We start from the raw sequence: 27,940 nt of genomic DNA on the forward strand, positions 1-27,940 counted from the left end.
AGGTCTGGATGCACAGGAGTTAGGTGCACAGGTAACCCCTCCCCCCATGGCTGAGGAGTGATGGGGGCAGAAAACTGGTTCTAGGGGGTGCAGAGTTTCCTGCTGCCAGGGAAGGTTTCTGGGGGTGGGTTTGACCTGGTCCCTAAAGGGGAAGAAGTCATCCCATACTCCCCAGTCTCTCCAGAACTAGCAGCCGGGCCCAGAGCTGGTTAGAAGCCACCGGCCGAGACGTACCCAACCCCTCCCTCCTCCATGGCGATTTACCTCTCTTCTGGCTTCTTTGGACCCTGAAACAACGCACCCATGCTGCCGGAGAGGGGCGCTTGACTGCTCTTGAGGTTTCCCTTTGCTTCCCCATCAGAAAGTCATTTTTCTGCAGGGAAGCAAAGAAATCTGTGGGGGGACATAAATTCTGCACATGCACTATGGTGCAGAATTCCTCCAGGAGTAATTATTTACAAACCTGCCCCCTTCCCCCCAAAAAACCCTCCAAAATCATAGACCCGTGTTTTACAAGCATATGCTAATAGTGCTGTAAAAATAACAGAATATTCAGTTCAGATGCAGGTCTGAAAAAATGAAAAAAAAATCATTATGGGTCAACCCAAAACCAAATATTTCAAAATTTCAGTGAACTAAAACATAAAGTTTCATTTTGTGTCTACTGAAAAGTTTTTCAGAGTTTTTGGGTTTTTTTTAAACACGTTTTATAACTTTTTAAAGATACAATTGAGGGAAATCCTGAAACAAACCCTCTTTCTGAAATGAAAAAAGTCAAAATATTTTGTTATGGAAATGAGAACATGAACCATTTTCACATTTCAGTTTCCACACATCTTCCCCCCACCCCCCACAAAAAAACCGAACAAAACAATTTGCTGAAATTGACTCAAATTAGTGATTTATGTCAGATAACTTGAATATGCATTTTTTTGGCAAAAAAGTGTTTGTGGGAATAATTTCATCCAGCTCCATATGTCAAGACCACATGTATTACTTTGTATTATGTACCAATTATTCTTATGTAGGCTACACACTAACAAATCCCAACATTAAAATCCTGAAAGATAAGAAAAGCTGTAAAAGTTGGACCAAATTTCCCATCCCCTCAAAACCCAGCTTTTAGTCTCACATAAAGCCATTAGGTAAAGCTCTGAAGGAAATAAAATAAGATTGTTGGTTAGACCAATGAGAATGGGCTAGGACAGCAAAACAGAGTTCAATCACTGAACCAATTTCTTTTTGTTCTAGAAATCCATCCATCATACTCCAGATAACCTGGACATCTCAGAAGAACTGGAATTTGACTACATGTTATTCTAAGAATCAAAATAGTATTTTCTTAGTAAACTGCCCAGCTTAAGTTTGCATGAAAGTATATTTTGCAATTTAAATGAAAAGGTAAGGTAAATTATTATAATGATGTGCAGCTGTTTCTCTCCAACTGCTATTCTTTCTAAACTAGAGATGGTACAGATGGAAAATGATGAACTTTTTTTTTTCAACATAAGTTTTCCCAGAATTACTAGAAGGACTACTTCTATCCTACACTCCACGTTAACATTTCCTAGCTTCAATCTTACAAAAATGCGTAGGCAAGCTAAATTTAGCTATCACCCCGGATTTGCAATACACTTGTCAACAATATTAAAACTCAGGCACACTCAACAAAACTCTTCAGTTGAAAAATATTTCTTTCTTTCTGCCATTATCATTATTTATGATTATTTAAATAGCACCCAAGTCTGCTAGGCCTGTTTGTGGACATAAGCAAGGTCCCTGAAGAGTTTGCAAACTTGTATGGGCAGCATGGAGACAAGAGATGAGAAGAAAACAACATGAGAGTCTACACTTTGGATTCCTTCTTTAGATTTATAAATGCATATAATCCAAGGCCAGGAGGGACACCGTGATCATCTATATGACCTCCAATATAACAGAGGCCATATTACTTCCCCCAAATGATTCCTTTTGAACTAGAGCATATCTTTATAGATTCCATATTCCATTTGCTTGGTTTGAAGTATGTATGTTTCTATACATAAAACCTGATGAATGTGCTGCAATTTGTAGAAGTTGCTTTAGATGCAACTGGATTGTAATTTCCCCATCCCATTAAAAATGATATTTTACCTAGGTATTGTGCATACATCCTACTGTATGTTACTCAAGGGAAAGTTAAGGTGTTCTATTCCAATATTCCATCTTCTGAATCTACAAAGTACATTTCCATTTTATTAAGCTTTAATTAGTACTGTTTATTCAGCTTAATGTGGTGGTTAATGACCAATAAACATATTCCTTCCATTTTACAACTATAAAGGATATCTCACTGAAAACAAGAGTGTACATATCCCTTGCTGAACTGTTATTTTATCTCTTATTAAAGCATTACTCAGAGAATCATGGCAGGCACCTATCTGTTTCCTACAACAGTTTTTGCAATTAAGGAAAGAGGTTAAAATCAGGAGACTGTCCCTTTCCCAAGCAGTACCAGTAGGTCTTGAAAAGCAGATGTCAAAAAGCTTGCTGCATACCCCAACAACAAAAAATTATTAAACCGAGTCCACACTAAGACATAGCAATAACTTAAGGGCAACAACACTTTACAAGAACACTTTAATTATAAAATAAAAAAATAAAATAAGGGGAACCAGAAAAATGGGTAATTCTTGGTAATTAAACAAACTTGGGAAACTGCTCTAACCATCTTTATTCTGTGCCTTGTTACAGTCTTTACACATCTACTTTACCAGGTGTGTTATTTTTGGATCAAGGACTTTGCAATGGATTTTAAAATGTCTGCAATCTATGCTCACATGCATCTTAAATTTGGAAGAAACAGTGGTAGGTTCCGTGACTATACATTCAAACTTCACTGTCACATTCTGGGTTGCAATAGAGACCAGAGAGGGATTGTGCCACTGCCTGCCCTCAACATATTCTCAGTCCTAGATTTTCCCAAAAATGTGTTCGACAATGTCCAGTTGAGATATTAAGATTTGATGCCCCTGTAAAGTGTCAATATTTAACAGTTTGTTACTTTAACTGGAGTTACCAAACAGTTCACTTTAAACACAGGAAGCAGGTAGATAAATAGCTGTGACATCCACTCCTGTCTGGGCAGGCTATACAGCCTAATATCAATGAGTATCCATAATTCCTTATAGAGTGTTTATACATACAATTCACAATTATATTAATTACCAGCATGTCATTAGCTTTCAGGAAAGACCTGACTCTATACAACTTTATAATGCAGTAATATTGGATTTAATCATTTGTTTGAATTGCTTATCACTTGAGGTTCAACCCCCTTCCCATCCTTACAGACCAGTAAATGTTTGAAATGGATTATTTTGAAAAGTAAAATCTGGACCAAGCTTCTCTCTCCTTCAGGGTGTAGATGCCAGCTGTCTTACCCCAAACTTGATGCAAGGTTTGCCTCACCCCTTGTTAGCTTGATGGGTCTGTTTACTGTTTATATGTACATTGATGTAAACACACATCCCTTCGTTTAGGATAGACCTGTTTAACAACTCCTCCTGACATATCTGGTTTGAACACATTTTAACTATCATTCCAGCATACGTCCATAACTCTTAATACCCACTGAGTACATACATCATGCATGAATATTAATGATCAGTGAGCTATCTAAAACCTCACTTTTCTGATAAGTACCATCCTGATAAAATATGTGCAGCAATACTGTATGTGCACAAGATCCAGTTTATGATGGTGGTAACACATTGTTCCAAACTGAGCTTGGAAAACAGATCTGTCTCAAACAACCGAATGTGTGCTCTGCTTAATTTGCATTTAAGCAGTAAACAGAGTCATCAAGCAGGAAGGGAAACGAAGGAAGCTCAAACAGGTGAGGAAAAATAGCAGGGAACATCCTTCTCCATAGACTTGTTACCTCCTGGTCCCCATTTGGAAATGTTTTTCAAGAGAGGGACTTACACTGTAAAAAAGAAGGGACAAACACCACAAGGGACTCCTTTCTCACTCTGCCCATCTATTCACTGCATCTGAAGGGACAGAGGAAGCAGCCATTGGACTGGAGAAGGGGTCCTGACCTAAGAGGTTCAGTCAGCACAATTGCTGTAAGCATGCAGTGAAAAAAACTTGCTTTGAATGTATAAACTTGTATTGTCCAAGAGAGGGCTGGGCAGTACAGGACAAACATTTCTGGGGGGAAATCTAAGACGGGGAGGGGGGAGGGTGTTGGGTCACCCTGCACTTGGTGAGAGCCAAGTGTGGCAGGCAGGCTGCAGTTACACACAAACACCCAGGGTTTGGCTTACATGTTGGAAGGCTTAAAACAGCATTCTTCATATTCTTCTTCTGCTCTCTGTTTTATGTACATTCTAGTCAAACCATATGAACCCAGAAGAAACAGTGGGAGTATAAGGGCTTCCAGGAAACCTGGCATTTTACCATATATTAGCGGCTAGTCTACACTAGAAGCGCTACATTGGTGCAGCTGTACCTCTGTAACTCATCTGGTGAAGATGCTCAATACTGACAGGAGAGAGTTTTCCTGTTGGCACAATAACTCCACCTCTGCGAGAGGCGGCATTATGCTGGCTACCAGGGCTGGCTTTAGGAAGTGCGGGGCCCAACTTGAACAGTTTCGACAGGGCCCTGGCAGGGATGACTAAAAAAAAAAAAACACATGTAAAAAACACGTGGGGCTTGTACTCACCGGGCGGTGCTCCGAGTCTTCAGCGGCACTTTGGCGGCAGGTCCTTCACTCACTCCAGGTCTTCGGCAGCACTGAAGGACCCGCCGCTGAAGTGCCACCAAAGACCCGGAGCGAGCGAAGGACCCACCGTCGAAGTGCCGCTGAAGACCCGGAGCGCCGCCAGGTGAGTTAAAATTAAAAAGGCGCCTCTAGCCAGGGAAGGGATTCTCACTGGGTGCGGGGCCCTCTTAGGCACGGGGCCCAGTTCAGGGGAATTGGTGGAATAGGCCTAAAGCTGGCCCGATACATCGGTGCTTAGGTTGCTGTAAATTACGTTGCTCAGGGGGGTGGTTTATTCACACCGCTGAGCAACATAAGCTGTACCGACTTAAGTGCTAGTGTGTACGAGCCCTAAGGAATGACTAGGTGGGCCATCACCACAGTGCAGCCATTTCGGTGCTAGTTGAAAGTGGTCTTTTCAGACATATCAGTATTTTTCAAATGGCTACTTTTTTCTAATAGCCAATGTAAAGTGAAAGCAGCATTTTTCTGAAACAGAGACATTTCTGAAAAGATCTGCTCCTCCCTGATCTATTGGAGTTTCAGATGGAAAGAATAAAAATCTATTTCCTGAAAAACCCATAGAGACTTTGGGATATTTCAGTGTCCTTATCCTATGGTATCTGTATTAATGTAGGACTTGAAAAATTCACTTGCACACTTGCTGATGGTGAATGGGAAGTTTTGGCTCTGCTGACCAAGAATGCATAAGCCAGGGGTAGGCAACCTATGGCACGTGTGCCGAAGGCAGCACGCGAGCTGATTTTCAGTGGCACTCACACTGCCTGGGTCCTGGCCACTGGTCCAGCGGCCTCTGCATTTTAATTTAATTTTAAATGAAGCTTCTTAAACATTTTTAAAACCTTATTTACTTTACATACAACAATAGTTTAGTTATATATTATAGACTTATAGAAAGAGACCTTCTAAAAACATTAAAATGTATTACTGGCACACGAAACCTTAAATCAGAGTGAATACATGAAAACTCGGCACACCATTTCTGAAAGGTTGCTGACCCCTGGATTAGAAGAATCAGAGGTTGGCAGAGCGGTAGAATAGCAGACAATTTTTTCCCTTTCCTGTTTTCCTCAAAGATGCCAGTAAAGGGAGGAAGAATAGAGCAGTGGAGAACATCTGCCTTCCTATCCATTTTGGAGCAGCCAGGGGACTCTGGAGGGTAGACAAAAAAGCAACTTCTTCCTTCTAGCAGCTAGAATGGAGGATGGCCTCTCAATTTCCTATGCATGAGGGTGGTAAGAGCTAAGCTTAACACTATGACCCCTCTGCTGATAGGTTCTTCTCCCCAAGCATCCTCATCAAATCTTACCTCTGCCGCTGGTGAGCAGGTTTAATTCTCAGACTTTTAAGTGTTTGTTTGATTTGTCTTTTATATCCACTATTATAGTTTATTGCTTTTTCTTGGTAGTTAACACTGTCATTGCGGAATCATCTATTTTCAGGGCCCATAACAGGGCAATCAAATTTCAGACAAACGAACAGTCTACTTTAGCTGAAATGAGCTTTCTCCTAACACTCATGGGTGGTGGGAAGGGTGCTAGTCTTTTTCCAGAAATGCCCCTACATCGGGGGAATCCTCAGGTAGCCTATAAAACTAATTTTTCAGATGCTCCTAATTTCTTGGAACATTTTTCTTTAAAAGTGAAAATTCTGTTTTGTTAATTTTGCTGTGCTGGTTGTAAATTTGAGTGAATCTACTCACCTATTTCTGAGTTATTCAATAGTAAAAAGTCAGAAAATATTCAGTTGCCTTTGGGACTGATCAGGATAGTTACATGCATGATCAGTCATGTGCTTCCTTTTGTGCTCATTGTTCAAGAACAGAATACATTTAAAAATTATTTCTAATGTGGAAAACGGGAGTGAAAAGGAAATTCATCCAAAATCCACATGAGAGCAGTTAAGGTATCAGAGGATGCAGATTAAAAAAAAGATTATTTTTTCTCCTTTTGGAGTCTCTTCAGAGGGAAAACAAAATAGACAGCAGCAACAGAAGTATTCCTTTGTGTAACATAATGGCTTCATGGTAACACTTTAGAGCACACTCAGTAGTTGGACAAATTCATCTATGAATCTAAGTGGTAGTCTGATCCTGCAAATCCTTACTAATGTCAGCTGCCCTTACTGATTCAAGCAGTTCTGCTGATTTCAGTGGGGCTACTTGTGTGTTTGAGAGTTTGCTGGATTGGGCCCTAGATTACTGCCTTTCATTACAGCAATTCCTTTAAAGACCAGCTTGAGCAACTGACCATTAATTACCTGACAGCAACCACATTTAAAATACTGGCCCTAAATTGGAGGTCAATGACAAATAAAACTGGCCCTAAACTGCTGGCATGAAAACTTCCTTGTAAAAATAGATTAAAGCACAAAATCAGCTGAGTGAGACACTTCCAAGTGAAGAGCTATTTATGTATCCAACAGCAGGAGGTGGTGACATACAATACCGTAAAAACATACACATTTATAGTGAAGCCTCCAAAAGTGAGCTGCTTGAATACACATAACTCTGATTGAAAAATATATTTGTAGTTTTCAGTTCCATGTGGATGAAATATAAATATTGTCAACCTTTTATTAGGCCAATCAATTCAGTTAGAGAAAGTTTCCCCCACCCCATATTATTTTGAGCTGTCTAATACCAAAAAGTATCCCTAGATTTTAGAAACAAAACTTTAGAAATATCATATTTCTGGTTTCCAAATTTTGTAAAATAACTGACTTCCAAATAAAATTAAAATTCAAACAGGGGGATTTTTCTTTGATATCTATAACTATCCTGATAGAGAAAGTAAAAGAATGTAACTGACACAAATCCTAATGGGCAAAACAAACAGCAGTGTCACATGGTAACCATGGTCACATGGTAAAACAAACAGCAATGTCCTGAAATAAAGATATCTTAATTACAGATGAAACAGATATATCAGCTCTTATTTTACCCCTGTATGGAAATTATTCAAAGTACATGTTACCATTGGAAAGAATTTCTAACCAATACCTCACCCAAAATCTAATGACTTACTGGGGAATCTTCCAAAATAGCATCCATTGGGCCTCTCTGAAGGAATACAGAATTTACATATTTATCCATTATTGCACCACTCAAATATGAAGGCGCTGTTACATTTCTTAGATGTAACAGTGCAGAGGGGTGTAACTGCCTAAGTTAAAATAGTTATATAAAATTATATAGTTATGGAGCCATGTAGCTGCTCTTACTGCAGCGGGCTGAAAGCATATTCTTTTCATTGCTTCTCTAAAACTCTTTGTAATAAAATGTGTATAACTATTCTCCCTTCATATTCCAAAAAGCTTAGTAACACTATTATGAGAAAGGCTAAGAGTTTGTCATGGAGGTCACAGAATTCGTGACTTCCAGAAACCTCAGTGACATTTTCTGCTTCAGCCCCTGAGAGGTGGGCAGTAGGGGGGGGCCCAGCACTCTCAACTGCCATGGGTGGTGCAAAGGACCCCAGAGCAGCAGCAGGACTCTCCTCCCTCCCCATTTTGTCACAGATATTTTTAGTAAAAGTCAGGAACAGGTCACGGGGCTTCTGTGAATTTTTGTTGATTGCCCATGATCTGTCTGTGACTTTTACTAAAAATATTCATGACAAAATCTTAGCCTTAATTATAAGCTATGTTTTGGATCTTTAATGGATCTTTTTCTCATCAGTAGAATTCCATTCTCCATACTTAGTATTAAGCCTCTTAAAAGTTAACTTGAAACTATGACAATTATTTCACAAAGTCAGCCAAGCACAAGCAAAATTTCACCACAATACCCCACAAACAAAACCGTGGGACCATCCATTTACCATAAACATACCTTTTCCCTACAATATTATTTTCTTTAGGAACTAAGTTATCTTTTAAGACATGACAAATATTAAAACCAGCCTGAAAAGTAAAACTAAATGGCTAGGGGTGGGAGGAGTTGCAACACTCCTTGCCTAGAAACAGGGCCGTAACACACTTTAAACCCAAATTCTTGCCACAAGGCCAAGCGCAAACCATGTCTGTAAAAGGTATGAAAACAACCTAGAATTGCCCTACAAATGTCTCCTTAATAGAAGACAGCTAATCAGAGGCTAGCTGGGGAAGCAGACATTTATCTGACTGAATGAGCTTTTAACATAACTTTGCAGGCCAGCTTTTCAATCTCCTGTCAAAATCAAGATCTGCATGTGCATGTTGGAGTTTGAAGTTAATGAAAGCTGTGGTGTGCTTAGACTCTCTGAAAATCAAGCCAGTTGTATTCATGTGCCTAAATATGAATGCAGTTCCTAACTTGATATGCACAAGTCTGAAAATATTGACTATGGTTCTCTTGAAAACTGCCTGATCCATTAAATTGGAATCAAAATAAACAGCTGGGATGACTTTCTAGGGGTGTATCTGTACTACATAAAAACTTTGGCTATAGAGTTTTTCACATCAAGCTTATAGAGAAGGTGTCACAGGGTACCTAGTCCCTGAGGATAACTAAACCGAGCTACCCTGGGCCAGAGCAGGTGAGCCCAATCCACCTAATTAAAGAGAGCTGGCCTACCCATGTGCCTATAAAGGGTTGCTAGTCGGCAGCTGAGGGAGGAAAGACAGAGAGGCTGAGCCTTGGGGAGGAAAAGTCACACTGGAGTGGAGCTAGCTCCTGTACTGGGTCCCTGGAGCAAGGGGCCAGTGGCATAGGGAAGTTGCTCCACGAGAGGAATGAAGCTGGCTGAGGCTAGGAAGCTGCCAGGAGCTGGAATGCCAGACACTCCTGGGAGGGGTGATCCTGAAGCCTGGGCCAAGGACAGAGTTAATACTATTTTCTGTTTATTTGATAGCCTCTGTTTAAAGGAATAAACCTCTTTGAAAAGACTGGGCATGGCAGTGCAGGCTTTGTAGTCAGGGAGGAGTGTCAGCTCTGGTAATAGAAGGGCCTTGTCAGTACAAGAAGACTAGTGTGGTATCTGTGGAACTCATTGCTAAGGGATGTTGTGAAGGCCAAAACTAACTGGGTTCAAAAAAGAATTAGTAAGTTCATGGAGGATAGGTCCATCAATTGCTATTAGCAACCCCATTATCTGTGTGTTCCTAAACCTCTGACCTCCAGATGCTGGGACTGGATGACAGGGAATGAATCATGCAATAAATTACCCTGTTCTGTTCATTCCCTCTGAAGCATCTGGCACTGGTCACTGTCAGAAGACAGGATACTGGGGCAGATGGAACATAGGTCTGATCCAGGATGGCCATTCTTATGAATGTTGGCAGAATGGCTGAATAGCTAACAGATCATGGGGAGATGTCCTGATTTCAAAGAAGATTTGATCCACTAGCTCCTGATCCAGGAACTACTTGTATTTGTCTAAATTTATTATCAGGGTTTTCACCCCTGATAGGTTGCTGGCCACTAGTCATGATTTATGGGGCACTACCCAGTCTCATGTTTTCATGGATTTCCTTCTGCAGATGTCATGACTGGCTCTCACCAACTATGTCAATTTTGGTAGCCTGATTGTTTATTTGAATTAAAATCAACTTTTGGGATACCAGTTTTATGACACCTCTTAATCCATAACGATTTCAATCCTTCCAAAAACATATATGTACAGTTATGTTCCTGGATTACCACTTGCCTTAAATGTAAAAGCACCTCTGCATGGATGCATTATGGTGACTACAATTTGGATCAGAAGTCATTTACCAATTTCTGATTGTCACTGGACTGCCAAAAATCCAATAGTTCTTGCAGGTCATCTCTCAATCAGGTGCAATAGCAGTGTCTTTGTATGGTTTGTAACCACTGAGACTTCAAGTGTCCTTTGATACTGTGGAAGCAGACAGACACCAAAAATACTGTCAGAGCCATCAGTTCCAACATCTACAGCCTTGCTGAAACCTGCTTCTTCTGGCAAATCCTCTCTGGCAGACAGAAAATGTCTTAGAATCTATCTTTGAGACGTAAAGCTTTGAAGCAAGGTGTGTACTCCAGTTGTTTGTGGAATGAACTAGAAGACTTTAGGTTGTTTAGGTTAAAACCAAATGACTTTAGTACCCTTAGATTGAAAAAACAAATTCTGGATCTCTGTCAAAGTCCTTGATCAGCTAATCATTCAGCTAGAGAAAAGAATGCACCCCATCCACTCTGTGTAAATATACCCCTACAACTGCCAAGAATTTTTCAGAGCAACAGTGTTGACACCAACCCAAAAGATTAATCTCTGAATTGGTACCCTATCAGAATCTATGATACATCCAGTGTTTGGGATGTGCATACATGTAGTCATCTGCCATATCCAGAGTGTATTTTCAAGAGGAATCACTCTGAATTGTCTCAGAATGGATTTGATTGGCTACCTTTTTCACATGGTAGCTGCATTTCTGGTTCTCACATACCAGACTGGGTGTTCTTGGCTGTCTGTAAGTTAAGTGAATCTCCCTTATCTGTCCCTTGCATAAGAGGGAAAAATCAGATCCTCTAGAGATGGAAGTCACTGGCATTTTCTTCTTCTTTCTCTGTGGAAATACGTTGGGTATCAGAACAGTCTTTCTGACCATCAGTGTCTGGATACTATTCCCCCACAGCCTCCTCAAAGGAATGTTTTTTTCCCCAGACTGTGGCACAGAACACTATGGTAAAAATGGCATTCTACAAGGTTGTAGAATCAAGCATCAAATCTGATTGCATTAAATCTATGGCTAGTAACAACCTCAATTATTTCAACATATGCAACATTGGTGTGCCAGTTGAAATTGTCTTTTTTGGTATATTCACAGAACTTAGCGTTCCAAGAGGAATCTTTGTTGGGATCAAACTTTGGCTGGCCTAATCCAGCATGTGTTCATCCAAAACAACAGGATGGAAGGAGAGCAGCAGTCACTGCCTTGTTGGGCCCTTGGAACAGAATATGGCTGATTGGCATCAGCAGCATTAAGACTGGAACCACCAGAAATGTCAGTCATCCACTGCCAGCAGTTAAGAGCAGATGTCACAGGATATAAATGGAGTCCTACCAATGGATGTTTTGAGTAGAACTTTCTGGGGGCAATGAGAGGAAAGTCCTTGTTCCAGAGTCTATGTCAAACATTCCTTAGGTGGTGCAGTTCTGCAACACGACTGGTTGACATAAGTAAATTTACACAGCTGTTTGATCTGCCAGTTTCTAAACAGATTCACAGGCTATGTGTGACATGTGCCAAAGCGAGAAACACCAGCTCAGCATGTAGATACCCAGATGGCATGACTCCTGTTTGCTTGAGGATTTTGCTTTCAAGGCCTTCTAAGCCAGTTTTGGGCTGAACATACTGGAAGTATCAGAGGTAGCCAACAGAGCTTATGCTGAATACCCGAGATGGTGGTAATGCTCCAATCTGCTCTGCCGCCCCTTATTTCCCCTGAATCCTACTTAACATTTAAACTGCTCTCCTATCTGTTTGCTTAAAGGACTATTGTAGATTCTGTCTCTGTGGGCTATCTTCCCCTCTCTCATTTGTTTTTCTCAACATGACTGTATTCCTACTGCCAACATCAGGCCATTCAAAAATGAAAGTCAGTGAAGGATTTCTTCAAGCCTGTGGGTGCTGCAGCGTCATGATCCCAGATTTCACTGCCTTAAAAACCCTCTTATTGCCCCTTCTCATCACTTGCCGGTACCCCTGAGATAACCTGGCCAATTGACCACACAGCAGGAATACAGATTTCCCAACACTATATAGAGCCTAAATTCAGGGGAAGGCAGAAAAGGATTCCAATTAAAATCCGTTGGTACTGTAATGTCAGAAATACCTCCCTTTCCTGGCTTCACTTCTTCCTTCATAACCTATTGATGTAAAAAGACAATTAAGTCAAGGTTATGTTTTTGTCAATCCTTAAGAAAGGATTCTGCCAGGTTTAAACTCTTAGTTTTTTGAAGCATCCCTTGTGGTCTGTTTTGGGTGGGGTACGAGTAGGAGAAGTGCTGAGGGAAGTGAAGCAGTAGGGTAGGCATGTGCAGAGAAACCCCACCTCCCTCACACTGGCAATTACTTAATTGGAATGGGAGAGGCCCGGAACCAACAAGATGTTCAAACTAACTGTCTTATTAATTACTATTGAGACCTTTTCATTTAGCTTCTTTTGAATAATACATGGGTTCTAATAACTCTAAATCACTTAACTATTCCCTTTTTATAATAAAAATGGATTATTCTCATTAGATTAATTATACTTTAACTTAATTAGGTAATTTGTAATTGAATTTCTCTGTGAAGTTCCACTTTCACATTTGTTTAAAGATCATAGTTCAGTCTGGTTAGTTGCGTGTAACTAAAAGTTATGGCTCTTTAGATAGATGTAGAACAGATGAATAGTGATCTTTGGATACTTACTAGATTTCTGACATCTTTTGTTCCCTATCTTTCACTTCTGAACTTAAAGCAACAAACTTCTAAACTGTTATTTAACTTCCCTATCCCTATCAATTTACAAATCCACTGTTACTCTATTATTTTCCGCATTAATCCTAATTTTTTTTCCTGCTCACTGTCTCCTACATGGGATAGTTAACTTGCTATATTTGTTATTTAACTTCTAAATTCTAGCCTCTCCCTGAAACCACTTTGTATCCATCATTTCTCCAAAGGTAACAGCTGCAATATATCCTCAGTTTTGAGTCCAAGGATGAAACTGGATAGGAACTCCCACAGCTTACATTTTTAAATACATTTGTCTGTAGCATGGGGCAGCAGTGGAATTACAGGAACATTTTGGCCAAAAATTTCCAACCTTAAATTCTCATACTAAGGGACTTCCATCAGTGAAATGCAATTAAAAGTTAGAATTCTATTAAATACAAAAAACGGAAACCAGGAAACATATCAACTGTAAGCTGTTAACAAAATGCTCTGACCTATTTAGGGGGTGGGAGGAGAAATCACCAAGTTCCTAGGAAGGTCAGTTTTTATGTTTGTCAGTAAAACATAAAATTGACTTTACAGTGTATAATCCTTGTGAATTACTTATATCTGACTTCAGGATTAGCTGAATGCAGTATATACAGAGTGAGAAACAAAACAAACACATGGATCTGCTCCACTGGGAGCACCAGATGCTACATAGTGATGTATACTGGGAAATTAAATTCTCCAATGAGTTGTGGTCAGAGCTAGACAGATGCAATATGCGCATCAGCACAGCCCCTGCCAACTTTCCTGTTCCACACCCTGGAATCTCTTTATCGGGGAAAGAAGTTCTCAGAATTTCACAAAGAAACCTCTACAAAGACTACATATGGCAGAAATGGCGGTCTTGTTATAGAAATATAACACACATTTCTCTGTCATATTCAAATAACAAACTTTCATACAATATGTAAGCTCTTATGGGCAGAATCTGTCTTTTCTTTGTGTGTACTCTTTCTAGCATAATGGAGTCCTGATCTCTGATTGTGGTCTCTAGTAACTACTATAATACAATTAACTAATAAATATAGTTTAAGGAACATGTTTTTTCTGAGTTCCTAAACATAAAACAATAATTCTAGAGAGATGTGTGTAAATGACAGCATAATGGTCTCATTAGGTTTCCAATCTCTCTGCCCCTGAATTGTGTCCAGTAACTATGATTTAAGAAGAGCTTCAGTCTCTTGGTGTAGTATGTGTCACTGGACAAATTGAATATAAGTCACTCCCAAATTGAAATTTAACAGGATAAATTAAGGAACATTCTAATTTAAATCTTGTTTGGAATCTTTTTGGAAGCTGTGAATGTGAATCAGTATTTAAGTAGAGCAGTGGTACATTTAGGGCACAAAGAAATGTGTGCATCTTTAAGCATAAGCAGTCAAGTCCTTTTTGATGCTCTTGAGTCTAATGCAATCCTACAATATAAAACAAGATAATTCCTGACCACTATAATAACTACTCAATCCAAAGTTCCTTTAGAAGTGATCACTTGAATGAAGCAGCCTATTTCCAAACAAGCTAGGTTAATGGCCACGAATGTTGAAGAGTTTCAAAGTTTGGTGTTTCTGGCTCTTCCCCGTCAGTTTATCATTAAAGCTTATCATTCTGACATCCTGAATGTAAAGCTGATTCTCTACTTCCTTAACACAATGGGTTAGATTCTTTGCTATGTTTCCTGAGAGATGCAGCACAGAACGTGCGGGTCAGAGTCAGGGAGACAGAAATACAGCTTTATGCCACTTTTGCATTGCTGAGATTCTGAGTTACTGAAGGGCTGAAACAACCCCTGGTGTAAGACAGAGTACTGCAGGAGACTGCTCTGAAGCCCATAACCCCATAGTGATTTGCACTGTGACCACCACATCCCCTCATGTCTCTGGCCTACAAACACCCCTGTGCTGGGAACTTATGAAGGGGCCAGCATAGAGCTGCTTTACCTACAATGGGAAAATTTCCCCCCTATCCAACTGTGGCTCATTTATGGCGGTAAAGCGGCTGGAGTTGGGACCATCTTCTGGCTTAGTGTTTTTAATCTTTGCAGTCCTTCAGTATTTCAGCACTCTCGCGTTTTAAGGTAAGCTTTCAGCAGTCTAGATGTTAGAGGGCCTCTCTAAGCCAGCTAACACTGACTGACTACTTACTTGCCATCTAACCAAGTCTTCAGACATCATGGGGAGATTTTCAAAGATGCAAATGGGATTTAGGTGGCCCAATACTTTTCACTGGGTACAAACACCTTTGTTCCTTTGAAAATCTCCCCCTATAAAATAAAAAAGCACACATTTCATACATGAATAGCAAAAGTTCCCTCCTATTTTATCACAAATACATAACATAATATCATGAAATCAACTCCATTCCTAGCTGTATGTCAAGGGCCAACAGCTAAGTCAATGATCCTCCAAAAAAATGCATTCGAGCTTTCACTTGGAATGGATTAGTTGATGTACTCCCCTAAACACCATGTCCTCACTCGGTTTTGGCACTCTCTCTTTTTCCTCTTTCTGTCATGATGCTCTTCTTGTCACATGGACATACTCTCTTTTCCTCTTTTACAAGTTTTTTGCTGCCTCTTGAGTCATTCTCCCCTCTAGCCTCACTGGTAGCTCTACTCTGCCTACCTCACTAAGAACTACGCTGGTTCCATCCAGTAGACATCCACTGGTTTCACCCAAAGTTCAGCTGAATGTCACAGGAGAAGAGACGCCTAGACTGGGTGGCAGCCTGAGTTTTCAGCTTGGTACTGTACTGGTGAGCTGCTCCTATAGCGAGCTACAATAGAGGCACTATGATGGGGAGGGAAGGTGGATGGCTTTCAGTGAGCCACCTCCTGCTGTACCTAATGACATGGCAACACATTTGCAGAATGTGTGTAGGAGACAGGGATCTGCAGCCCACTCACACTGATCCGCTCCTTTACTCCTCCCTGAACTAGTCTGGTGCCCTCAGGTTGGGAAACACTGTTCAAAACATTGAAACACCTAGTAACAAGCCAGTAATCTGGAACTGCAAAATCAAGGTACCAGAGGGTTGTCCAGCCAAATGTGCCATGGTGACACTACCCATGAAGCCATTGCGTAACTCATCACACATTCTTAAATGTCTTATGTGCCATTTAAGGTACTTCCCTCATTGATTCACATTCTGCACCACTAACTGTTCAGGGCCATAACTAGAAGTAAAAGACGGTTACTCACCTTTGTAACTGTTGTTCTTCGAGATGTGTTGCTCATATCCATTACAATTAGGTGTGCGCGCGCCACGTGCACGTTCGTTGGAACATTTTTACCCTAGCAACACTCGGTGGGTTGGCTGGGTCGCCCCTTAGAGTGGCGCCGCCATAGCGCCGAATATATACCCCTGCCGACCCAACGGCCCTTCAGTTCCTTCTTGCCGGCTACTCCGACAGAGGGGAAGGAGGGCGGGTTTGGAATGGATATAAGCAACACATCTCGAAGAACAACAGTTACAAAGATGAGTAACCGTCTTTTCTTCTTCGAGTGCTTGCTCATATCAATTCCAATTAGGTGATTCCCAAGCCTTACCTAGGCAGTGGGGTCGGAGTGAGATGTTGCAGAATGCAAAACTGCTGAGCCAAAGGCTGCATCATCTCTGGACTGTTGAACCAGTGTGTAATGTGAGGCAAAGGTGTGGACCGAGGACCAGGTAGCTGCACGACATATCTCCTGGATGGGTACATGAGCCAGGAAGGCAGCAGATGAAGCCTGAGCCCTGGTAGAATGTGCAGTGAGGTGGCTCGATGGAACATGAGCCAAATCATAGCAGGTACGGATGCACAATGTCACCCAAGATGAAATCCTCTGGGAGGAGACAGGTAGGCCCTTCATTCGGTCTGCCACCATGACGAAGAGTTGGGGCATTTTACGAAAGGGCTTTGTCTGCTCGATATAAAATGCGAGCGCTCTACGGACGTCCAGGGAGTGCAATTGTTGCTCCCGTCATGATGAGTGTGGCTTTGGGAAGAAGACCGGAAGGAAGATATCCTGGTTGATATGAAAGGTCAATATCACTTTAGGGAGGAAGGCCGGATGTGGTCGCAACTGCACCTTGTCCTTGTGAAACACAGTATACGGTGGGTCCACCGTGAGAACCCAAAGCTCAGAGACTCGTCTGGCCGATGTAATGGCTACGAGGAAAGCTGTCTTCCAGGACAGGTATAGCAGTGAGCAGGTTGCTAGTGGCTCGAATGGGGCAGTCATAAGTCTGGTTAGAACCAGGTTGAGGTCCCAGGTTGGGGTGGGGCGGCGTACCTGGGGGTATAAGCGCTCCAAGCCCTTGAGGAACCTAGAAACCATAGGGTGCAAGAACACGGAGCGGCCACTCTCCCGTGGGTGGAAGGTAGAGATGGCCGCCAAGTGCACCCTCAATGAAGATACCGCTAGGCCCTGCTTTTTGAGAGACCAGAGGTAGTCCAAAATGGTAGGGATCGAGACCTCGGTGGGAGTAACACTATGCTTTTCGCACCAGCAAGAGAAACGCTTCCACTTGGCCAGATATGTTAATCAAGTGGAAGGTTTCCTACTACCCAGGAGTACTTGCTGTACCGAGGCAGAGCAACATAACTCGGACTGACTTAACCATGCAGCAGCCATGCTGTGAGGTGAAGGGACTGCAGGTCTGGGTGGTGAAGTCTGTCGTGGTCCTGAGTTATGAGGTCTGGGCGAAGAGGCAGGGGAATTGGGTTGGCTATCGACAGGTCGAGCAACATGGTGTACCAGTGCTGCCTGGGCCACGCTGGAGCGATCATGATCAAGTGGGCTCTGTCCCTGCGGAGCTTTAGAAGGACCCTGTGAACCAGCGGGAAGGGTGGAAAGGCATAAAGCAGTTGGCTTGTCCACGGCATCAGAAAAGCGTCCGAGATTGAGCCCAGGAAGAGGCCTTGGAAGGAGCAGAACGTCCTGCATTTCCTGTTCTTGCGGGAAGCGAAGAGGTCTATGCGGGGAAAGCCCCACTTCCGGAAAACAGAATGGATAACATCCGGACGAATCAACCACTCGTGAGATAGGAAAGATCTGCTGAGGCAATCTCCCAGAGTGTTCCAAACTCCTGGGAGAAAGGACGCTACCAGGTCTATCGAGTGGGCTATGCAGAAGTCCCAGAGCAGGATGGCTTCCTGACAAAGGGGGGAGGACTGTGCCCCTCCCTGTTTGTTTATGTAATACATGGCCGTTGTGTTGTCTGTGAACACTGAGACACAACGGCCTTGTAAATGCTGTTGGAACGCCTGGCACGCAAGGCGGACTGCTCTCAGCTCTCAGACATTGATGTGCAAGGCCAGCTCCTGAGCTGACCAAAGGCCTTAAGTGCGAAGATGACCGAGGTGAGCACCCCAGCCGAGAGATGACGCATCCGTCGTCAGGGACATAGAAGGCTGAGGCGGATGGAACGGCATCCCTGCACACACCAGGGACGGCGTCAACCACCAGTCGAGGGAGCCTAGAATGCTCGGGGGGATCGTGACGATCATGTCTATGCTGTCTCTGCCCGGGTGGTATACCGAGGTGAGCCAAGATTGGAGGGGACAGAGGCGTAGCCTAGTGTGTTTGGTCACGAACGTGCAGGCAGCCATGTGACCCAGGAGACCGAGACAAGTGCGAGCCGAAGTTGTCGGGAAGTTCTGCAGGCCTTGGATAATTGTTACCATCGTGTGAAACCGAGGCTGTGGTAAGCAGGCTCTGGCGAGATTGGGGCCATCCTGGACTCCAATGAAGTCTATTCTCTGTGTGGGAATCAGAGTGGATTTCTCTATATGGATCATCAGGCCTAGACGCATGAATAGGTCTTTGACGATGCCGACATGATGGGTGACCTGTGTCTCGGCAGTCCCTTGAATTAGCCAATCGTCGAGATATGGAAAAACGTGTATCCAATGGTGGCGGAGGGAGGCGGCAACTACAGCCATGCATTTTGTGAATACTCTTGGGGCTGTAGAAAGGCCAAACGGAAGGACCGTAAACTGGAAATGTTGACGGTTGGCCACAAACCGGAGGTACCGTCTGTGTGGAGGATAAATGGCGATGTGAAAATACGCGTCCTTCATATCGAGGGCGGCATACCAGTCTCCGGGATCCAAGGATGGGATGATGTTCCCCAGGGATACCATGCAGAACTTCAACTTTATCATGAACTTGTTGAGTTCTCGCAGGTCTAGGATAGGTCTGAGACCTCCCTTCGCCTTGGGGATTAGGAAATAGCGGGAGTAGAACCTCTTGCCCCTTTTGTCCTTTGGTACCTCCTCTATAGCTCCCATGGCAAGGAGCGTCTGTACCTCTTGCAAGAGGAATTGCTCGTGAGAGGGGTCTCTGAAGAGGGACAAACAGAGGGTGTGGGGGGGGGCAAAATAAACTGGAGGTGGTACCCCAGTTCCACTGTGCGTAGGACCCAACTATCCAAAGTTAGTTGGGACCACGCAGGGAGGAAAAAGGAGAGGCGGTTGTAAAAGTGGGGGAAAGGATCCTGGGAAGTAACTGGCACGCCATCCTCGGGCGTGCCTTCAAAAGTTTGGCTTTGGCCCTGCTGATGGTTTGGAAGGACTCTGATTTTGGCCCCCTTGGGGACCTGACTGCCGTCTACGACCGCCTCGGCCATGCCTTCTGCCAAAGTCCTGTCTCTGTCGAGGTGGAGGATAAGGGCGGTGAGGCTGGGGACGGAAAGGCCTGCGCTGAGTCACCGGTGTGTGCATGCCGAGAGAGCGCATAATGACCCTGTTGTCCTTTAGACTTTGCAGCCTAGGGTCAGTCTTTTCAGAAAAGAGGCCTCGACCGTCGAAGGGCAAGTCCTGTATGGTGTGCTGTAGTTCCGGCGGGAGGCCTGATACCTGAAGCCATGAAATACGTCTCATGGCAACTCCCGAGGCCAGAGTCCTGGCTGCGGAGTCGGCTGCATCCAGCGAGGCCTAGAGGGAAGTTCTCGCCACTTTCTTCCCCTCCTCCAAGAGGGCAGCAAACTCTTGACGGGAATCTTGAGGGACTAACTCCGTGAACTTGCCCACCACCGCCCAAGTGTTATAGTTGTAGTGGCTAAGCAGGGCTTGCTGGTTCGCCACCCGGAGTTGGAGGGCCCCTGCCGAGTATACCTTATGGCCCAGTAAGTCCATGCGCCTAGCCTCCTTCGATTTTGGAGCCGGAGCTTGCTCGCCATGGCGTTTCCTCTCATTGACAGACTGTATGACGAGGGAGCAGGGAGGAGGATGAACGTACAGGTACTCATACCCCTTAGAGGGCATCATGTACTTGCGCTCAACTCCCCTGGCAGCGGGCGGAATAGAGGCTGGAGACTGCCAGATGGTATCAGCATTGGCCTGGATCATACGGATAAATGGTAAGGCCACTCTTGTGGGGGCGTCAGCCGACAGAATATCCACCACCGGGTACTCTATCTCTGGGACCTCCTCCACCTGGAGATTCATATTGAGTGCAACACGTCTCAGGAGGTCCTGATGGGCCCTCAGGTCAATTGGAGAGGGCTTGAGGAGGATGTCCCCACCACCGCCTCATCTGGAGAAGAGGAAGAGGAAAGGCCAGGGACAAGCGGGTCCTGCGTGGATTCTTGCTCTTGGACGACCTCCTGCTCCAGTGGAATCCGGGGGTCTGGTGGCTGAACGGGAGCTTCCTCCGTACCAGTAGGACGGGGGTGGCTGATAGTCGCCTCCGGCACCCACTGCTCTGATGGAACAGAGCGAGATGGGACTGGAGGTACACCTTGGGACTGGTGATACGCCCAAGGCGTCCAGAATGACCACTGATGGGGGCCTTGATCTTGGGCCTGGGTCTCCTGGAAGACTCTGGTGGGCACATCGGAGTCACGGTCCTGTGCATAGGTACTGTCTGCATGAGACGACACTGATGTGTGTCGAGATGACCAAGGAGGGGCTGAAAAGCCCTGTGAAGAGTCTCCTTCTCTGATTGATCTTGCTCTGCGCGGCACCGGGGATCGGTTACCGGGAGCCATACCGGTACCGGGAATGAGATCGGGACCTGCAACCGGAGCAGTGCCGGGAGGTCGACCGGGATCTCGAAGCTCGACGTCTGGAGCAGCTGCAAGAGTCACGGTGCCTGGAGCGGTGCCGGGAGCTGGATCGGTGCCGAGCGTACCAGGCCGGCGAACGGGACGCTAATCGGTGCCACGAGTGCGACCGGTACCGAGAAGGGGAGCAGTGCCAGGACTGCGAGAGGCGTCGGGACTGGGATCGGCGACGGGACCGAGAACGCCAGTGGGACCGCGATCATGAACGGTGCCGCTCTGCGGTGCCGACAGAGGGTGGTCTCATCAGGGCAGGCTTGCCTATAGATTGTATGACCCGCACCGGCGGTGCCGGGGGTTGAGGCAGCGCAGACTCTGTCATCGCGATCAGCTCCCTCGCCGTGGAAAATGTCTCCGGCGTGGAGGGAATAGTGAGCTCAACCACGGCTCGCGCCAGGGAGCTTTCAGGCACCGGACTCAACGGCCCTTGCAGGACCAGAATCGATGGGGCCGACATTGTTGGTGCCGCGGCAGGTGTCAGTGCCGGGCCGTCCGACTTAGTCGTGCCACCTGCACCGCAGGCAGAGCACCCGGAAGCAGCAGGTGTCTTATGCCTCTTCACCTGCGGGGAGAGAGAACGGTGCCGAACAGACATCGGTGCTGGCGACAGTCGGTGCCAAGAGGCCTTAGCAGTACCGGTGCGATCCGGTGCCGAAGAAGCGCTTCTGCCTGCGGACTGTCCAGCACTCGGTGCCGAGGGCGGAGGAGTAAGAGCTGCCTTCATCAGGAGCTGTTTGAGACGAAAGTCCCGCTCCTTTTTTGTCCTTGGCTTAAAGGCCTTGCAGATCCGGCACTTATCGGCGAGGTGGGATTCCCTGAGGCACTTAAGACAGGAGTCGTGGGGAATCTCCTGTTGGCATCGGCTTGTGACAGGCCGAGCACAGTTTGAAACCCGGTGAACCGGGCATGGGCCCCGGCACCAGGTGCGGGGAAGGGGCTAATCCCCGAACCCCTCTTAACTATATACACTAAGTATGTTATAGAACAAATTAACTACAACTATAGAAATTTCAACTATATACACAAAAATAACGAGAGAACTACGAGTAGCTAGGGAAGTGGAGATCAGCTAAGCCGCACTCCACTGTTCCAACGACCGACACGGGCGGTAAGAAGGAACTGAAGGGCCGTTGGGTTGGCAGGGGTATATATTCAGCGCCATGGCGGTGCCACTCTAGAGGGCGACCCAGCTGACCCACCAAGTGTTGGTAGGGTAAAAATCTTCCGACGAACGTGCACACGGCGCGCGCACACCTAATTGGAATCGATATGAGCAAGCACTCGAAGAAGAACAGAAAATACATGGGTAAATCTCCAACAAGATAGAACACACTGACAAATCATCCTGATACCTCCAAAAAAGACCACAAGGGCAAAGATGAAGACATATATGGACCCATCATGGGAGCACAAGTAATATAATATCTGCATCAAAGAGTATCTGCAGTCCCTACATACAGTGCTGCTCCATTAACATACAGGCTTTTGAGTCCCCAATGGCCACCCTTCCGATTTGGCTTCTCAGTGAGGTGTGCATTTTCTAGGGATGGTGCCAACTCTGCTATTCTTTTTTTCCAGAGTGTCGTCATGAGAAGGAGTATAGATATATTTCCTTATGATTTAGCATGTGACTTATGGGATATGAAGTGTACCTATGACAAGTTGCTAAACCAAATTCATGATGTGTAGAGACAAAACACACAGAGTAAGTGTCCACTAGAGGTTGATGATTAATAATTGCATTGTCCCTAGACATATACTTCCAGATTCCTGATCAGGACTTTGGAACAAGCAAAGAAAAGAATAGCCCAGAGAATCTTTTTCATGTTTGATAATGAGTTTAGTGCCTGCAGGGACAGAACTTTGACATAGGGCCATCATCTGCTCTTGGTTACTTTGATGTAAATATGGATTAATGCTATTGGAGTCAATAAGTTATTCAAGATTTATGCTGGTATTTCCAAGAGAAGAATTTGATTCATAATCAGTAAAGCTCACTATGGAGACCTCATGCTTTGTAGCAGTGGACCATCAAGTTCAACTGCTGTCTCCAGATCCTCTGCATGAAAGCAGTCCCACTCAAAGAAAAAATATTCCTAGTGTTCTCCAAATTCTGACCCTTGCTCCCCTCCTCCTGTTTTCAAGGCAAAATTACATTTCCACTGCAAGAGGTGCCCTCACACTTGCAGAGATGGGGGGCATGATTTGTCCTTTAGCTGCCTTAAGAAACTATGCTTTCTTTTTTATTTTGCTGTAAAAACAAAAGACCCTGTCAATGGATCGCCTTAAATTATGAAATTTAATACACCAGGATTTATAATTTCAGCATTGTAACATAGCAATCCAGAAATCAATGCATCATGAATCTGTGGAAGAACAAAGTAACCCAGGGATCGGCAACCTTTGGCAAGCGGCGGCCAGCACATCCCTTAACCCGCACCGCTTCCCGCAGCCCCCATTGGCCTGGAGCGACAAATCGCGGCCAGTGGGAGCCGCGATCGGCTGAACCTGCGGACACAGCAGGTAAGCAAACCGGCCTGGCCTGCCAGGGAGCCTGGAGGGCCACGTGCCAAAGGTTGCCGATCCCTGAAGTAACCTCATACAGCTTTTGGATTACAGGGGCTTCAGAAATTCTATGCATTTTAACTGCGCAAGTGTAGCAGGGACACTAAAACAATGAATAATGTGGGAAAACATGGAAAATATCACGAAGTCATGAAAAAACAGAAGTCTGGAACTGTCGTGAAACATACAGAATCAAGTTGATTGCAGAGTTAGATTTTTGACAGCTGCCCTTGACTTTGCAACCACAGATTTCTGTGATCACCACATCTGAATTTGTGGGCACAAACCAGACAGGCATATACAAATTAATCTGCATAGGCACAAATGTATTTGGGAGGTAGATTAAAGACACTCTAAAAGTGTGGGCCACCATATTAACTGCTACAAAATACAATGCAACAGCTACCTCATTATTGCAGACTAATGGAATGCATTCCAACAACATCCAGGAATTAAACATGGGATTCAAAATACAAAATTATACACTACATTTGAACCAATCAAATATAAAATGTCACCAACTGAGATTTAGAAACCACACAGTGAAGTACACAAACAAATAAAGTTATGGCTGGTTAACTATACCTTCTATTTTTATTATTACCATTTTTGTGCACCATCCCTGTGGTTGTTTTCTTAAACCCAGTGGAGCCAGAAGAGGAAATGAAAACAACATAAAAATATATGTACCGTATGGCTGTGGTTCCCCACCATGCTCCCCAACTAAGATTACATTTATTTCCCCTCCCTATATTTTCCAACGGGGATTACATAACTCATATTTTCTGACTTTTCTATTATCAGTTTTAAACTAGAATAAGAGGCAGCTCATAAAGTTAAATATTTTTGGTTCCTTGGGACCAATCACATCTGGAAATATTTTTTTGTAAATCTAGAAAAAACAATCTATCTAAAGATATGATACCATCACCCTCAAATTAACTGTGTGCTTTGCATCACTTAAGCACATGATTGGCTTAGTATTAAAAAGGTATAGCCAAACCTGTCAAAGCCTTTTAAAATACTTGTCTGTTTCAAGCCACAAGGAAGCTAGGGGGAAGGCAGATGTACAGCCTATAACTACTTACTAGGAAACAGAATCCTAGCTGTTCTGCCCTGGTACACACTTAAGACAGTCTTTAGTTGCCCACCCAGAGGCAGCAAGCAGAGCTAGGTCAGTGCTGTTAACAATAACAAACATGTCTATGAAACCTTTTTACATATAGAGATATTCACCTTCCTCCTTTCCAAACAGAGACACAGCAATTTGGAAATTTCCCTCCCAGAAGGAAAATTATGTAAAAATCTGAAAATACCCCCTATCTCTTTGCTGTGATTAACAGATTGAAATGGAGATGAAGTTCTACATGGTAGGTTAGTTTCTTTTGCTTGAACAGAGGTATTTTGCCAGTAGCAGTTTTTAAATCTTTAATCACTCAGAGAGATTAACAGCAAACCTGGAAAATGCAAGGAAACCTATCTATCAGAAACTCACCATAATGCATGTAACCATTGCCTTTGGTAGGATCCAGCTGAATAGCCTTCAAGAAGTACTTCTCTGCCTCACTCTTGCGGCCCTTAAAAAAAAAAGAGAGGGAGAGAGAAAATGGATTATTTTAACACCCTGGAGTCATCCTGTACAGCCTACCACATGCTCCCACACTTTCCAAATTCCAGGCACTGGAACAACACAGTTACTATTATTGCCAGATTCAATTTAAGTAAATAGGAACTAAATGGGAAAAAACTTCATTAACAAATATAAAGTCCACTCATTCATAGATTCCAAGGCCAGAAGGGCCCACTGTGATCATCTAATTTGACCCCCTGTATAACACAGGCCATAGAATTTCTCTGAAAAAATCCTAGAGCAGGTATTTTTGAAAAAAAAAATCCAATCTTAATTTAAAAATTATAAGGAGTCCGGTGGCACCTTAAAGACTTTAAAAATGGTCATTCATGGAGAATCCACCATAACCCTTGGGAAATTGTTCCAATGGTTAATTACTCTTGCTTTAAAAAATGTACTCTTCATTTCCAGTCTGAATTTGTTAATCTGCGACTTCCAGCCATTGGATTGTGTTGTACCTTTGTCTACTAGACTGAATAGCCCATTATCAAATATTTGTTCCCAACGTAAGTACTTATAGGCCAGGGATCGGCAACCTTTGGCATGCGGTCTGCCAGGGTAAGCACTGGTTTGTTTACCTGCCACATCCTCAGGTTCGGCAGATCGCGGCTCCCACTGGCCATGGTTCACCGCTCCAGGCCAATGGGGGTGGCGGGAAGCAGCAGCCAGCACATCCCTCGGCCTGCGCCACTTCCTGCAGCCCCCATGGGCCTGGAGCGGCGAACCGCGGCCAGTGGGAGCCGCGGTTGGCCAAACCTGGGGACGAAGCAGGTAAACAAACCGGCCAGGCCCGCCAGGATGCTTACCCTGGTGAGCCTCGTGCCAAAGATCCCTGTTATAGGCTGTAATCAAGTCACCCATAACCTACTTTTCATTAAACTAAGTAGCCTGAGCTCTTTGAGTGTGTCTCTCTAAGACATGTTTTCTAATCCTTTAAATCATTCTTGTGGCTCTTCTCTGAACCCTCTCTAATTTAATCAACATCCTTCTTGAATTGTGGACACCAGGACTGGACACAGTATTCCAGCAGCAGTCACAGCAGAGCCAAATATACAGGTAAAATCAACTCTACTCTGATGACAGCTTGTGCCCTTCCAGGGCATAGAGTTCCGCAACACTCAAACTTCAGAAAACCAGGAAACACAAAATTAGGGTACAAATCCAGTAATCTTCTTTTTGCCTTTCTGGAGATGGCAATAGCCACAATTATCTGCATGCACTATAGCTGGATTTAGTGTGAGAGTTGTAGCTGTACTGAAAGGTTTGAATGGTGGAAGCAGTTTGGTAGATGTGTATTCGGAGACGGGGATTAGTTTGAGGAGCATCACAGAGCTGTGATTGTGATAGGAGAGTGTGCACCTTGAGGAGATAGTCGGCATCATTTCATTGCAAAAATGTGTTGTTTGCTATACTACCAAGGCCCTGGGAGGCTGGGGGTCTTGCCTTAGGAATTGTCAGTAGGGAGGTGAGATAAGAGACTTGTCTACAGGTGTGCTGAAGGGTAAGGGAAAGCACAGGGTTAGATGGTATCCTGTAAGTGTGAAGTGGAAGCATTCCAGCAGGAGAGCAGCCTCTGGCTGTTTCTACACTTAAATGCTTCAGCTGAATGAGAACACCCCAAGGAGATGACTAGAGGCTGAAACAATAATTCTGAAATATGTGAATGGCTCCATTCATGTCAGCAGGTGTTTTCCTCCCCTCTCCCCAGTGCTGGAAAGCCTGTGACATGCAACAAGCATACCCATTCTCAACTCCTTCCCCAGTGTCTGCAGTGTGTTCTCAGTGCATGCTCCAGTATGCCTGTTCTCGGTTGCACATGCAGAGGGGAGCTTCCGCAGAGCCTGTATGCATAGCAGGGGGGAGCAGGAAGAGAGAGGTATGCTCAGACCCGTTAGAAGAACAAGGCTCCCAGATCTCAGCTTAAATGAGAGGGGCCAGACCCCCATAGGTGGGCTGAGGGTCCCCAGATTGTGGCACACACAAAGGAGGGCAATGTAGGGCTGATGGGCACCTCTGCCCCATTCCCCCACCCACACACACACCCTCTCCCCTCCTGGCTCTCTAACGCCTCTCCTACCGACCCATCCCCATTTATTCTCCTCTCCATAATCCCCTCACTACACACCAAATCCCTCTCTCTCCATTCTAACTACTCTTCCAGCACTAATCATCCTCCCCCTCAGCCAGCATTTGCAGGTATCATTTATTTTCTCTTCATGAATAGTTTCAAACATGTTCTGCTATATTCAGATTAAATCCATTTCCTAAAAATAATTTAAAAAGCCCATACTCCTTTGATAGCAGCAGATTGGAGCAATATTTCAGATTTCTGCCCTCAATTAGATTTGAACTCACAGTGCCCATTTGGTGCTCGGAGTCAATGGCTGAAACAGTCCCTCAGCACCTTACAGATCCTGTGAATCTTAGGTGCCTCTCAACACTCTTGGGTGCTTCTTTTTGAACACGTGCAGTGTAATGCATTAAGTGCATCCCTCAGA

At 44.3% G+C, this 27,940-nt stretch overlaps 1 protein-coding gene across 6 annotated transcripts in view; it reads right to left on the reverse strand.

The window, feature by feature from the left end:
- TMTC2 (transmembrane O-mannosyltransferase targeting cadherins 2) overlaps positions 1–27,940 on the reverse strand; it is a 379,315-nt gene that overhangs the window by 47,921 nt on the left and 303,454 nt on the right. For all 6 annotated transcript variants that reach the window (XM_039519666.1, XM_039519664.1, XM_039519661.1 and 3 more), the window contains one exon: positions 25,308–25,389. In XM_039519666.1, the coding sequence (XP_039375600.1) occupies positions 25,308–25,389 (82 nt within the window). The remainder of the gene's footprint in view (positions 1–25,307; positions 25,390–27,940) is intronic.

Source organism: Mauremys reevesii, linkage group 1 (genome assembly GCF_016161935.1).
Source record: "Mauremys reevesii isolate NIE-2019 linkage group 1, ASM1616193v1, whole genome shotgun sequence".
NCBI lineage: Eukaryota > Metazoa > Chordata > Testudines > Geoemydidae > Mauremys > Mauremys reevesii.